This window comes from Pseudonaja textilis, chromosome 6 (assembly GCF_049901715.1).
Source record: "Pseudonaja textilis isolate UNSWEBS1 chromosome 6, rPseTex1.2, whole genome shotgun sequence".
NCBI lineage: Eukaryota > Metazoa > Chordata > Lepidosauria > Squamata > Elapidae > Pseudonaja > Pseudonaja textilis.
Genome location: NC_141995.1, coordinates 50,284,981 through 50,299,781, shown reverse-complemented (window position 1 = coordinate 50,299,781; position 14,801 = coordinate 50,284,981). Strand labels below are relative to the sequence as shown.

The following is a 14,801-nucleotide window of genomic DNA, read 5'->3' as shown; positions in this document are numbered from 1 at the left end:
CGGGAGCTCACTCCGTGATGCAGTGCTAGGGATTCAAACCGCCGAACTGCCGACCTTTCTGATCGACAAGGTCAGCATCTTAGCCACTAAGCCACTGTGTCCCCATTCCTTTTCCTCTTCCTTTTACCAGCTCCCAAATCTTCCATTCTTAGAAAAAAGAAGGGAAGGGAAGGGAAGGGAAGGGAAGGGAAGGGAAAGGAAGGGAAGAAGGGAAGCTCCATGGGAAGCCTAAAACTATTTTTATTGAAATTGGCCATAATAACAGACTTTAGAAAGTCTTATGGTATTCTGTCTTCTCCTTCTTATACTGCAGTGAATTAGGGAAGGATTTGCCTGAGCCACTTCTGAATGTTGTTTTGTGGTGGAATTAAAAATGCTTTTGCTAAGGAATGATCCCTGCATATTTCCATCAAGGAATGTTCCCTGCATATCTCCTTACTTCCTACATCTAATAACTTGCCTTGTACCTTCATGGAGAATAAGGATCAGACCATGAGTGACCCTGCTACCCAGAATCTATGTTTAAGCAGTTGTCTACGGCTACATCCAGACTAATAATTTGCTCAGAGTGGAATATGTATTATTTAACGCGACAGACTTACCTTGTCATTATTATAATAAGCCATGCTTTCACCATCAAACTTCACCCAGCGTTTCTGAAACACACGCTTCCTACATGGGAAGAAAGTCAAAAGCAATTTGAAAAAAAGGAGGAAGAGAGGAGGAGGAAGAAAAGGGGAGAAGGAGGAGTAGGAAGGAGAAGGAGGAAAAAGAAAGAGGAGGAAGAGAAGGAGGAAGGGGAAGGGAAAAAGGAGGAGGAGGAGGAAGAAAGGGAGGAGAAAGAAGAGGAGGGAGGAAGAGAGGAAGAGGAGGAGGAGGAAGAGGAGGAGGAGGAGAAGGAGGAAGAAGAGGAGGGGGAAGAGAAGGAAGAGGAAAAGGAGGAGATAGAGGAGATGAAGGAAGAAGAGGAGAAGGAGATCTGCTAGACAAATTTCCTTTTCTGTCTAATCAGTAAAGTCTACAGAAGGCAAAAATAGCCCAAGAGTTCTTCTCGTTCATCAACCCTCACCATAAAGGGTTTGCAACATCATGCATTCATCTCTGAATTCACTTGTCATGAAATGGGCCTTTCATGACACAAAAGGAAGCTCTCTGAGGAATCAGTTGCCTTTTATTTTTATTTACTTACTTACAGTATTTATTTATATCCATCCTTTATTTGTTTTATAAACAACTCAACATATACCACATACTTCTTCCTCCTGTTTTCCCTACCACAACAACCCTGTGAGGTAAGTTGGGCCGAGAGAGAGTTAACTGGCCCAAGGTCGCCAGCTGGCTTTCAGAACTAAGGCAGGACTACAACTCACCATCTCCTGGTCATTGACCCAAAGTCATCCATCTGCTTTCATGCCTGGGGCAGTACTAGAATTCCCTGTCTCCTGGTGATTGACCCAAAGGGAATTAGCTAGGTTTCATACTTGAGGTGGTACTAGAACTCACCATCTCCTGGTGATTGACACAAAGTTACCTAGCTCCTGTCATGCCTAGGGCAGTACTAGAATTCACTGTCTCCTGGTGATTGATCCAAAGTGAACTAGTCAGCTTTCATGCCTGAGGCAGGACTAGAATTCACCCGTTCCCGGTGAGTGACTCAAAATCACCCAATCTGCTTTCCTGCCTAAGGTGGTGCTAGAACTCACCGCCTCCCAGTTTCTAGCCTGGCGCCTCAACCCGTAGACCAAACTGGCTTTCTACAAGCCTGTAAAATCGTCATAATTATACAATCATTATAATTGATTCTTTTCGGCTACGTACCCTTGAGGCGAGAGTTTATCGAGCCAACCTTCCTTAACCTTCTTCGCTGCCGGAGCGTAAAAGCAGGCATAAGGTGTGATTGTGTCTTTGGAGCCAGGGACTAATTCATCACCGCAAACATCTGGGGACAAAAACACCTGCTCTCTCACTTCAAGATCCAAACTCCCACTTTTGAATTCTCCGAGGCCCTTTGTAGGCTTATATTTTCCTCTCCAAGCGTAGCGAGAACAATCTTTCAATGAAGAGGATTCGGCTTCACCAACAAATCTGTTTGGAAGGGGACTCTGGTCACCTTGGGAGGTTAATTCAGAGTCTTTTACATTTTCAGAGTTTTTCTGATGTTGATTACTAGTAGCCAAACAAAAGAAGAAGAAAAAGAAAAGGAAAACATAATGTTACTTCCAGCATCCCATTTGCCTCCAAAGAGATGCTGGCACCTGGTGATTTCAGGGTGCAATTTTCCTGCTGATAAAACAGGTTGCTTTTCTGGGCAGGTGGCAGAAATGATGGAATAGAAATTATAAGCTTACGATGTCAACAGCATGTACAGAGAATCTCTATAAAATGTTTACAGATGGCACTATTCACCTGCAAGAACAGCAAATATGTATAAACATCAATCTGTTAAATGTTGGAAATGTAACCAAATACCATGTTTGTAATATCGTTTGTGGTGGGTGTGTCCCAAAGCAAAAAAAAAATGGAAAAAAATTCACATATGGCTGGAAATTGTGACAAAACAACACATAGACTTGAAACCTGAGACATTCCTATTGGGCATGCTACCAGAAAATTATAATAAAGGTAATACATATTATATATATATAAAAGCGAAATACCACTCACGCATCATCACAAGATCTCCAGAACTGTAAAGCCTACCAACTTGAAATTTGGCACGTGTGTTCCTCTTGGCTTCTAAGTGCTCACTAAGAAAGGATTTTTTGAAATAACCATCAGAGCATTAGTATTTCATATATTATTATTATTAACATGCTCTGATGCTAAGGAGTTCTACTCCCTCTCCCTACCTGAAATCTGCTCCAAATGCAAAACACAAGCAGAGGAGTTTCAGTTTCAGTTTTAGTTTCACAGCACCAAGCACCTTTAGTACAGAACAGTACTAAGCCATGCCCAGATTCCTTGCTGTCACACAGCAAATACTGTTTCAGTTTCCAAACAGCCCTCAACTCTCTCTCACACTGACAGGACACTAGCCAGATGAATACTGATGGATGCTGGTAGGCAGAGGCAGAATTCTTTTTTCCCTATTTTCCTCCGCAAAAACTAAGCCCGACCACATAGTTTCATAACGAAGCATGGATATCGAGCTAGTTTTACATATTCTAACAGCAGCCAGGATGGTATACGCACAATACTGGAAAAATGAAGAAACACCTACAGATGATAACATAATTAAAAAAACCTGGAATGTGAAGAAATAGGTTAACTCTAAAAATTAAAGAGAAAGAACATTCAGAATATGGGAACTTTTCTACAAATGGCTACTTGATAGATACAGGGGTTGGATTAGTGGATTTATGTGAAATATGGACTCCATGAGAAAGAAAAACTGATTAGTAAATATTTTTATGGTGATATAACTGATGTCAATATGGAAGATCGTATACTTTCTAACAATGATTGATATTATCTTATATATGTTTGTATGTACATGATTATAATGATTATATGATGTTTATATTCTAATATTTGGGGCACCTGGAAAATACACGGTTCCATATAGAAATGGAATTTGTGATACAAAAACTATAAAAAATACTTATAAACAAAACAGGTTGCTTTTCTATCTTCCAGCCAAACCCACCATTCTTAGGATTAGCTAGTCAATGACAAGCAACCCTTGGTGTCAACTCATAAAATACTTCTGTGGTCTTTTAGAGTTGCCAACAGAAAGGGAGAGGGAAGCAGTGAGCAGCTTGCATTCCATAAATGTTTTCAAAGATAGAAACTAGGTGACCAAGCTTTCTGCCTCACAAAAATTCTAACTGGAGAGTATGATTGATGACTCTTGGCTATGGATGTGTCCCACTGGAGAATATGAATTACGATACACCCAGGGGGTGGAGGGAAAAACAGGGTCAAGGGTGACAATGAATTATGTGTCTCAGAGTCAGATAGCTGCCAGGATTCTGACACTTAACCCCATTTAAATCATTCTGGAGTTTGGCTAGAGCCGTGATGGCGAACCTATGGCACATGTGCCACAGGTGGCACGCAGAGCTATTTGTGCCGGCATGTGAGCTGCAGGCAAACTTATCTCACTGGGCATGCCTCACAGCTGATTTTCAGCCAGTTTGCAGCCTTTTTTGGCCACCCAGAGACTTGAGGAAGGCTTCTGCAGGCTTTGCAGGCCGAAAACTAGGCCTGTTTCATCACTTCCTGTTTTTCCAAAAATTATCCTCTATTTGTCTTCTCATATCCGTTGCATATATTTGGTCTGCTCCAAAGGCTTAATCAATACAGCGTCTGTCCCTTCTAACACAGATTTAGAAGAGGAGAGGAGAGGAGAGAGAGGAGAGGAGAGGAAAGGAGAGAACAGAACAGAACAGAACAATGAAGAATGGAATAGAATGGAATGGAATGGAATGGAATGGAATGGAAGAGAAGAGAAGAGAAGAGAAGAGAAGAGAAGAGAAGAGAAGAGAAGAGAAGAGAAGAGAAGAGAAGAGAAGAGAAGAGAAGAGAAATAGAAGAGAATAGAATAGAATAGAATAGAATAGAATAGAATAGAATAGAATAGAATAGAATAGAATAATGGGATGAAGATAGAACAGAACAGAACAGAATAGAATAAGGGATGGGATGGGATGGGATGGGATGGGAAGGAATAAAAGAGAAGAGAACAGGACAATGAAGAATGGAATAGGATAGGATAGGATAGGATAGGAAAGGAAAGGATAGGATAGGATAGGGATAGAATAGAATGATGGAATGTAGAATAGAATAGAAATAGGAATAGGAATAGACTAAACTAAGAATAGAATAGAATAGAATAGAATAGAATAGAATAGAATAGAATAGAATAGAATAGAATAGAATAGAATAGAATAGAGTAGAATAATGGGATGAAGATAGAACAGAACAGAACAGAATAGAATAAGGGATGGGATGGGATGGGATGGGATGGGAAGGAATAAAAGAGAAGAGAACAGGACAATGAAGAATGGAATAGGATAGGATAGGATAGGATAGGAAAGGAAAGGATAGGATAGGATAGGGATAGAATAGAATGATGGAATGTAGAATAGAATAGAAATAGGAATAGGAATAGACTAAACTAAGAATAGAATAGAATAGAATAGAATAGAATAGAATAGAATAGAATAGAATAGAATAGTTGGAAGGGACCTTGGAGGTCTTCTAGTCCAACCCCCTGCTTAGGCAGGAAACCCTACGCCACTTCAGACAAATGGTTGTACAACATCTTTTTTTTAAATTCCAGCGTTGGAGCATTCACAACTTCTGGAGGCAAGTTGTTCCACTGATTAATTGTTCTGTCAGGAAATTCCTCCTTAGTTCCACGTTGCTTCTCTCCTTGATGAGTTTCCCCCTTTGCTTCTTGTCCTGCCTTCTGGTGCTTTGGAGAATAGCTTGACTCCCTCTTCTTTGGGGCAGCCCCTGAGATATTGGGACACTGCTATCATGTCACCCCTAGTAAATGCCAACTGTTTTATACCTATGAACTTTCCGCACCATCTTTTATTTAAAAGGAAATGAAATATATCGGGACAAATGAACGATTCTCTTTTTTCTACTTTTCATTGTGTTGATTTACACAGGGGAAGCAAGTGTCCCCATTACAGGAAGTGATTCCAGAGAAATACATGGCCAGTGGAGATCCATGGAGCTGATCTTTCAGCTGCACAGTTTTTATCTGGACCACTTATTAAGGCTGAGTGTCTTGGACCAATTTAGCCTTGCTTCACTACACACAGCTCAAAAGAGTAGGGAAAAAGGATAGTGGGAATCAGAGAAAATATTTCCTGACCCTATTAACCTGTGATCCAGATCTGTGGCCATGTGGCTCAGTCCAAATTTCTAAGAATTGTCCCCTGAGTTCATTAAAGATCAAATTTTGACTCTATCATCTCTGCTCCAATTAATCTTCTTTGAAAGCCCTGTATTGCCATGACTTTGTAAAAAAACTACTCCCTAGTAGCTAACCAAAATCAAAGTCTCATTTCAGACGTTATGGATTTTCTATGAAATACCTGGCCTTAGCCAGCCGGAGAAAATCAATGATGGAAGTAAAACAGTGGAATCCTTGACTTTAAGTCTACAGAGACATCCAAGCTATCTTCCAAAATTCTATAAGTCTGTTTGCTTCACCCAAGTATCTTATCAAATGTTTTGTCCCCAAGACGCAGTTCAGGGTTGAACTGTTGGGTTCTTAGCATTCCTTGAAATAATCTGAAGATGTTTCATTACCTGGATAAGAAATTGATGATGTTACTTAGCCCAATTTTTATCCACGGGAAGAGAAGTGAGCTCAAAAGAACCCAAGAAGCTAACAAAGACATATTATTATTTCAGCGCATGGAGGAAATTGAATTAGCACCATGCATCCTGCCGCTTCTTTTCTTTAACTTGGTATGAAAATGTAAACACACCTCCTCTAACCCAAACATAGCAAAAGAAGTCTTATTCGTTCCTTCCTACCTGACTTTATTCCTATTTAGCAAAGTCTTGAAAATGTTAAAAAAAATTCTGAGATGCTAGAAAGAGCGCAAGGAAAAGCAACAAAGATGATTACGACTGGAGGCTAAAACAAGAAGGGTTGGTGAAATTGGGTACATCCAGTTTAATGGAAAGAAGGTCTGGGCGGGGGGCATGATAGCAGTTTTCCACTATCTCAGGGATTGGCACAAAGAAGAAGAGGTCCAGTTTGACACACACACACACACACCAGCTCTACAGTATATACCTGACATTTGGTAGCCATTATCTTTCAAAAGCAACTTTTCCTACAATTGTCATCCAGATCGATCAAGGGCACCGACCAAACATTTTTTTTTATAAAAAGAGGATTTAACCAGCCTTCTAAAGCAATGAATCTCAATCCAGATCAAATCTTCCAGGTAGGTGTGTAAACCCTGCTTTACATCATCTGTGAATGCTAGGGTTAAAACTAATAATAAGACCGGTGTACACTTTTGATGCACACTAATGTGTAACAAATGAATCCGAAATAGATTTGGATTTTTTTTCTGCGTTTTTAATCCCGTACCCTTTTCTGCTAGGCGTTCTTTTCTTCTCTTTATCTTCTAACACGTCTGAAGATTCCTGGCTGTAGGTTTCCTGGAAGAATAAATTCAACGAGTGAACAAATAGAGAGCTAGACAAATGTAAGGCATTTGTCCCAGTCTTTTGATTATGGTATTACATCTACTCATTATTCCCACCTCTTATAAAACAAGCCTTATTGATATATCTTTTATTGGTAATGAGCCATCCAAGAAATAATTGACATTTGTATGTGTGCTGACATTTGTATTCTCTGCAAAGTAAACATCTAAGCAAGTAGATTAACAGATCAGAGCAAGTTTCCTTATTTCTTTTTATTTATTTGACTATTTTTATCCCACCTTTATTATTCTTACAAATAATGTAAGGTGGCGAACATATCCAACACACCTTCCTCCTCCTATTTTCCCCACAACAACCCTATGAGGTGGGCTGGGCTGAGAGAGAGAGACTGGCCCAAGCCTGTATTAGCCTTTCATGCCTAATACAGGACTAGAACTCACCATCTCCTGGTAGTTGGCCCAAAGTCATCCAGCCAACTTTCATGCCTAAGGTGGGACTAGAATTCCCACTTTTTGGTGACTGGACCAAAGTCACCCAGCTGGCTTTCATGGCTAAGGTGGGATTCGATGGTCACTTGCCTTCTAGACTGGTGCCTTAATCACTAGGCCAAACAGTGGTTTTGCTCAGTGGAGCCATGAGGTTCCTTCTCAACAGTCCGCAGTTGGGATGTAACTGAGAGATCAACCTATATGTACCTAGGCCTAATTACCTGTACATGAAACTAGACATATCTCTATCTACATTTGCCCTTGGAAGGATTAAGTCTAAGCTTCAAGTCCAGCACTAACATCTGGAGTCATCAGTGGGGAAGAGGGAAAGTTTTAAAATGTGATAGATGGATGAATAGATATACATATAGATATATAGATATAGGTATAGGTATATAGATATATAGAGATGATATTGACCCCATTCCATTCCTAAGAGGTCTGCAAGGGGTGCGCATAAGTGCACCATCGTGCCTACCGTCCCTGTCCTATTGTCCCCATTTATCCATACCTATTTCCTGTATTCTTACTCGTGTTTATATTTATACCTATTACCTTATAAGTGATTGACAAATCAAATAAATAAAAAATATAATAAGGAAGGAAAGAAGGAAGGGGGAAGGAAGGAGAACAGGGAAGGGGAAGGAAGGAAGGAAGGAAGGAAGGAAGGAAGGAAGGAAGGAAGGAAGGAAGGAAGGAAGGAAGGAAGGAAGGAGAGAAAAGAATGTAGGGAGGAGAGAAAGGAAGGGAGAGAATACGCATTTGTAAGAAGTCTGTAAGGGGGTGTGCATAAGTGCACCATCGTGCCTACCGTCCCTGTCCTATTGTCCCCATTTATTGTACCTATTTCTTGTGTTCCTACTCATATTTATACTTATTCCTACTATCTTGTGAGCAATTGACAAATCAGATAAATAAATAAAAATAAAATAAAGATCTCAGCCTCTGATCTCAGACTAAGGTGAGGTATTCTGGAACAGGAGGGGAACATCTACTCATTATGTTTTAGGGGAAATCATGACCACATACCGCCTTGCCCACGGAGTGAAGGGCACGGGGCTAATGGAAGGAGGAAACCTAGAAGAGGAACTCCTCTCCGTGAAGTTTCACTTCGAGTCACTGAAAGCCGCAGTGCCATTTCCCTCATTCCTGATTTGTTGGCAGGCTCTCGTTAGCTCACGACGTGCCACCTCATCGTGGTGACCACATTGAACCAGGGGAAGTGGTGGAGAACCACAAAATACATGAGGTCATGCCTGGGTGAAGCTAAATTTGGAGACGTTTTGTGGGCTCCGACTCTGAGGTCTCTATTCTTAGTGTTCTTCTCATCCGTAACCACACTCAAATCAGCCAGGGAACAAATTGGTATTTTAATGACATTTTAAAAGTCAGGAGTCCTTCAAACTTGATAGCTTTAAGACTTGTGGACTTCAATTCCCAGAATTCCTCCTCCAGTCATGTTAGCTGAGGAATTCTGGGAGTTGAAGTCCACAAGTCTTAAAGCTGCCAAGTTGAAAACCCTTGTTTTAAGTCATCATAAACAGAAGGACAGGGCTTATGACAAATGGTCTTTTTTTTTTTTTTGCACTAAGTGCAAACCAATGCACTCGCTTAATCATCACCCAGGGAATTAGCACACATATCTAAGTTTCATTAGAATCCCCTTATTATCCATTCACTACCACTGCTTTATAGGGACACGGCTCAGTGGCTAAGAGGCTGAGCTTTTCAATCAGAAAGGTCAGCAATTCGGCGGTTTGAATCCCTAGCACCACGTAACGGAGGGAGCTCCTGTTACTTGTCCCAGCTTCTGCCAATCTAGCAATCCAAAAGCTTGTAAAAATGCAAGTAGGAAAATAGGGACCAACTTTGGTGGGAAGGGAACAGCGTTCTGTGCGCCTTTGGCATTTAGTCATGCCAGCCACATGACCCAGTGAGACATCTTTGGACAGCACTGGCTCTTCGGCTTTGTAACGGAGATAAGCACGTATGTGCTACCTGTTACCTTCCCTATAGGAGGGGCCATTCACCATCCACCTGTGGCTTTACTCCCAAATTGAATCTTGTTCCTTAACTGTTCCCTTCTCCTGGCAGCTCTGTGCATGCGCACACTGGAAACAGGCTCCAGCTGTTCTTCTGCCTCACTGATCTCCAACTCCGAAGGCAGCTGATAACTGTCAGATGGCCCTAGCCCATCTCTGTCTCTGATGCAGAGCCCTTCCCCAGACTCCAGGACTGCCCCATGTTCCTCCCCAACCTCCTCACTGTCCAAGTCTGCCACCAGCTCTGCTGGCCACTGGCGGGCCACAACACCCATACAATCAACCATTTCATCATTATTGGAACGTAACTTCAGACTTCTAGGTAGTAAACAACTCACCATGTCTTCAGGAGAATTCATAAAGAAGGTCTCACCATAGGGAGAAATGGGGGGTGGCTTTTCTTCAGCTAGTTCTCCTGGAAAATAAAGCAAGAGAGACATGCTCACAATATCTCTAACACATGTCTGAATATCAATTCTGACCTGCAGAAAAATCCTGGCTTGCAAATGATTGACCAATGTCTTCTTAAAAGCCTACAGTGATGGAGCACCCACAATTTCTGAAGGCAAGTTGTTCCACTGGTTAATTGCTCTCACCTTTAGGAAATTTCTCCTTAGTTCTAGATTGCTTCTCACCTTGGTTAGTTTCCATCCATTGGTTCTTGTCTTGGCCTTCTGGTGCTTTGAAAAATAGTTTGACACAAACACCCCTCATCTTTATAGAGGAGCCCCTCAAATATTGGAACACTGCTATCATGTCCCATCTGGTCTTTCTTTTCATTAAACTAGACCAAGGGTCTTCAAACTTGGCAAGTTTAAGACTTGTGGACTTCAACTCCCAGAATTCCTGAGCTAACATGACTGGAAGAGGAATTCTGGGAGTTGAAGTCCACAAGTCTTAAAACTGTCAACTTTGAAGACCCCTGGACTAGACATACCCAATTCCTGGTACTGTTCTTCCTACACTTTAGCCTCCAGCCCTTAATCATTTTTGTTGCTGTTCTCTGCACTCTTTCCAGACTAGTGCTCCAGTCAGATATAGGTTTTGGCAAGTCCTGAAGTTGGCACAATTCCATGAAGAAGTAACTGCATGTATTACTTTTGCTTTGAAATAAGGTTTAAGTATTTTGAAGTGACCATATTCCCAAAATATCTGGAAAACAGAAAGGGAATTTCTATGCCTTTCTTCCTTCAGTATTGACAAAATGTGTTTATGGCTCCCATTGCTCAGTATAAATACGATATCACTTGCAACATATAAATTAGCTGCTTATTGACGCAGATTATGTATGGATGATTGCAGGGAAATATGATAATTCTTTATTGAAACTACCATGTGAATATTTTTTTTCCTTGTAGTCACACAGGAGACCTTAGACACACATCATACATGCTATTGTTTTATTCTTCTCTCTCTCTCTCTCTCTCTCTCTCTCTCTTTTTGGCCTTTTAAATCTTTTCCTTCCTTTCTGTTGAAGAACTAAAGATTAGGAAAAAAAATTAAATCCATACCTCCTGTGTTTGAAATTGTAAGCAAAATATAGTGAAGTCCTTGAATTGCAGACAAAGCAATACGTCTGATTTCAGAAGGCAGGCAAAGCTGTTGAAACTTGCCTTTAACTCTTAATTAGGTGAACTGAAAACCCAGCAAACTATTATGGCATATATTTTTAATCAGATCTGTCGTCCCACAGTGAGGGCTGTATTGACTTGACATGCCTGTCATCATTGTCCATGTTTGCAGTGCAGAAAAGTTGGCTCTTATAACTAATCCCAGAGGTGAAGATGCCCTCAAAAAGGAAGGAAGACTTTTACCCAGAGTTACCTATTCATCCAAACCGCAATGCTAATTAGAATAATGGGCCCAATGTTGGACACAACCAGTGGTGGAATTCAATTTTTTTTACTACCGCTTCAGTGGGCGTGGCTTGGTGGGCATGCCTTGGTGTGTGTGGCAGAGGAAGGATACTGTAAAACCTACATTTCCAATCCACCTCACTAACCTGCTTTCCAGCTCTGTTCTCCTGTGCAGGGCAACCAAAGAAGACCCAGCCAATCAGCTGGGACTCGGGAGGCAGAGAAGAGATGGGGGCGGGGCCAGTCAGAGATGGTATTTGCCAGTTCTCCAAACTACTCAAAATTTCCGCTACCAGTTCTCCAGAACTGGTCAGAACCTGCTGAATACCCACTTCTGGTATCAATCCAACAAAATGAAATGTGGAGAAAAACAAGGCTTTATACTTAGGCAGGAAAAACCAAAGGTACAAGTACAGATGAGCCGAAACCTGCCTCAAAACCAGTAACTGTGAGATGGACTTTGGAGTCCTAATGGACGATCACTTAAACATGAGCCAGCCATGTGCAGCGGCAGCCAAAAAAGCTAACACTACCCTGGGTTGTATAAGCAGGGGCATAGAATCAAAATCATGGGAAGTATTAGTACCGCTTTATAAAACCTTAGTAAGGCCACACTTGGAATACCGCATCCAGTTTTGGTCATCGCGTGACAAAAACTGACGTTGAGACTTAGGAAAAAGTGCAGAGAAGAGCAACTAAGATGGTTAAAGGCCTGGAGACTAAAACATATCAAGAATAGTTGCGAAGAACAGTGTATGGCCAGTTTAGAGAAAAGAAGAACTAGAGGAGAGAGGATAGCAATATTCCAATATTTGAGGGGCTGCCCCCCAAAAGAGGGGGTAGATTTCTTTTGCAAAGCACCACAAAGCAAGACGAGAAACAATAGATGAAAACTCATCAAGGAGAAAAGCAACCTGGAATTAAGGAAAATTCCTAACAGTGAGGATAATTAACCAGTGAAACAGCTTTGCCTTCCGAAGTTGTAGGTGCTTCATCGCTGGAGGTCTTTAAGAAGAGACTCGACAGTCACTTGTCTAAGATGGTATGTGTTGTCCTGATAGAACAGGGGGGTGGACTAGATGACCTCCAAGGTCCCTTCCAGCTCTATTCTAATGGATTGATAGAATCTCCTTCACATCTAAGGCAGTTTCTGTCTGACCTTTCTTAGCAATGACATAGAAGCTTGCTGAGAAGATGCATTTAAACTCTGCCAAGCTAGACTAGCTGGTATGATTTCCTGCTAATCCTCATTCCACACGCTAACCGAGTCTGAACCTGTTCAGCTTCCTTGGAAATCGGACAAGGCCAATTGCTGCACACAGTCTATAATCGTGATGCTAGAAAAAATCCAAGCAACAGCCCGCTTGAAAACTTTGCGTTCGGTTCAATTTGAATTCAGGACCTGCTTTCGTGGAAAGTTTATGCTATACAGTACGCTTTTCTACTATAAATCCGTGCTTCTCCACCTTAGTGACTTAGTGAAAATATGTTCTGCAATGAAACAGGACAGACACAGACTTCAGAGAGTAATTAGGACTGCAGAAAAAAACAATTACTACCAATCTGCCTCTAATCGAGGGCCTGTGTACTGCACAAGTCAAAAAGAGGGCTCTGAAAATATCTACATCCTGGACATAAACTGTTTCAATTCCTACCTGCAAAATGACGCTATACAGCACTGCACACCTGAACAACTAGACACAAGGGCAGTTTTTCCCCAAATGCCATCACTCTGTTAAACAAATAATTCCCTCAACACTGTCCAACTATTTACAAAGTCTGCACTACTATTACTATTAATCTTCTCATCACTCCTTATCGCCCATCCCCTCCCACTTGTGACTGTATGATTGTAGCTTTGTCGCTTGTATCCTAATTATTTATATTGACTGTTTCCTAGTATGATTTGATTGCTTATTGTACCCCATGACTATTATTAAGTGTTGTACCTTATGATTCTTGACTCTTAATGAATGTGTCTTCTTTTATGTACACTGAGAACATTTGCACCAAGACAAATTCCTTGTGTGTCCAATCACACTTGGCCAATAAAGAATTCTATTATCTTCCAATAGACTATGCCTTGTTATCTCCTTGAAGCTGGTAATTACTTATCCTGGCCCATTGTGGAAATTCCTTCACTGTAGTTTGTTTTGGTATTTTATTTCACCTTCATCTGCTCATTGAGTTTGGACTGTATTGCTTTCTTTTGAAGACTATTTTTTAATAAATTTAATTTCCAATTGAGAATTATTGAACAGTGGGCCCAAGTTGGAGGCATTAAAGGACATTTATTTACGTTTTGGATTTTATTACATTTGTGTTACACTCTGGGTCATCACAGCTACGTTGGCCTGATCTTTCTTCGTACTGGGCCTTGAGTTTGACACCCCTATACTGGGAGGTCCATGTATTGCATAATTTCAACCACCAGGTTCTCTCCTTCCCTCCCACTTACAGGCCCTCGGCTTACAACAGTTCTTTTAGTAACCACTCAAAGTTACAATGGCACTGAGAAAGGGGACTTATGACCATTTTTCACACTTATGATCCTTGCGGCGTCCCCAACGCTCGTACAATCAAAATTCAGAGACTTGGCTACTGACTCGTATTTATGATGGTTGTAGTGTATTGGGGGTCACATGATCCTGTTTTGCGATCATCTGACAAGCAAACTCTCAATGGGGGGAGCCTGATTTCACTTAACAACCATGTGACTAATTTAATAATTGCCGTGATTCACTTAACTACGGTGGCAAGAAAGGTCTTACAACAGGGCAAAACTCCCTTCACAAGTGTCTCGCTCAACAATGGAAAGTTTAGACTCTCCCCTCAAATTTTCAAACTGACAACTCTAAAAGAATTCCCAACTCTTTTTTTAAAAAAATGAAAATAAAAATAACCTCTAAAGTATCAAAGTTTCCGAACTATGAAAAAAGCGAGAACAGCTCTTCACGGTTTTTCACAAACTGACAACTAGACCATTTGATGAGGTACTGAATGTGTCTAAACATGTATGAGTACACCTTAAGGCAAAGGTTCACCCAGGCAGCTGAGCTACTCCATTAAGCCCTCACAAAAGGAAGTGGGGGGCTATTACTTCTTCTTAATGCCTGTCCTCTCTGGTGGAAGGTCAGACATAATTTTAATTAATAGAACTGCTGGGTTGGGATGTGATAGGATAGGTTGAGGTGGGGTGGGATGGGATGGGACGGGACAGGACGGGACAGAAGAGAACAGAACAGAAGAGAACAGAACAGAAGAGA

At 41.2% G+C, this 14,801-nt stretch overlaps 1 protein-coding gene across 3 annotated transcripts in view; it reads right to left on the bottom strand.

Annotated features, from left to right (window-relative positions):
• ARAP2 (ArfGAP with RhoGAP domain, ankyrin repeat and PH domain 2) overlaps window positions 1-14,801 on the bottom strand; it is a 125,886-nt gene that overhangs the window by 82,689 nt on the left and 28,396 nt on the right. For all 3 annotated transcript variants that reach the window (XM_087936582.1, XM_087936580.1, XM_087936581.1), the window contains exons 4-7: window positions 10,018-10,094; window positions 7,070-7,140; window positions 1,819-2,166; window positions 603-672 (exon numbers count right to left, since the gene is read on the bottom strand). In XM_087936582.1, coding sequence (XP_087792708.1) covers window positions 603-672; window positions 1,819-2,166; window positions 7,070-7,140; window positions 10,018-10,094 — 566 coding nt within the window. The remainder of the gene's footprint in view (window positions 1-602; window positions 673-1,818; window positions 2,167-7,069; window positions 7,141-10,017; window positions 10,095-14,801) is intronic.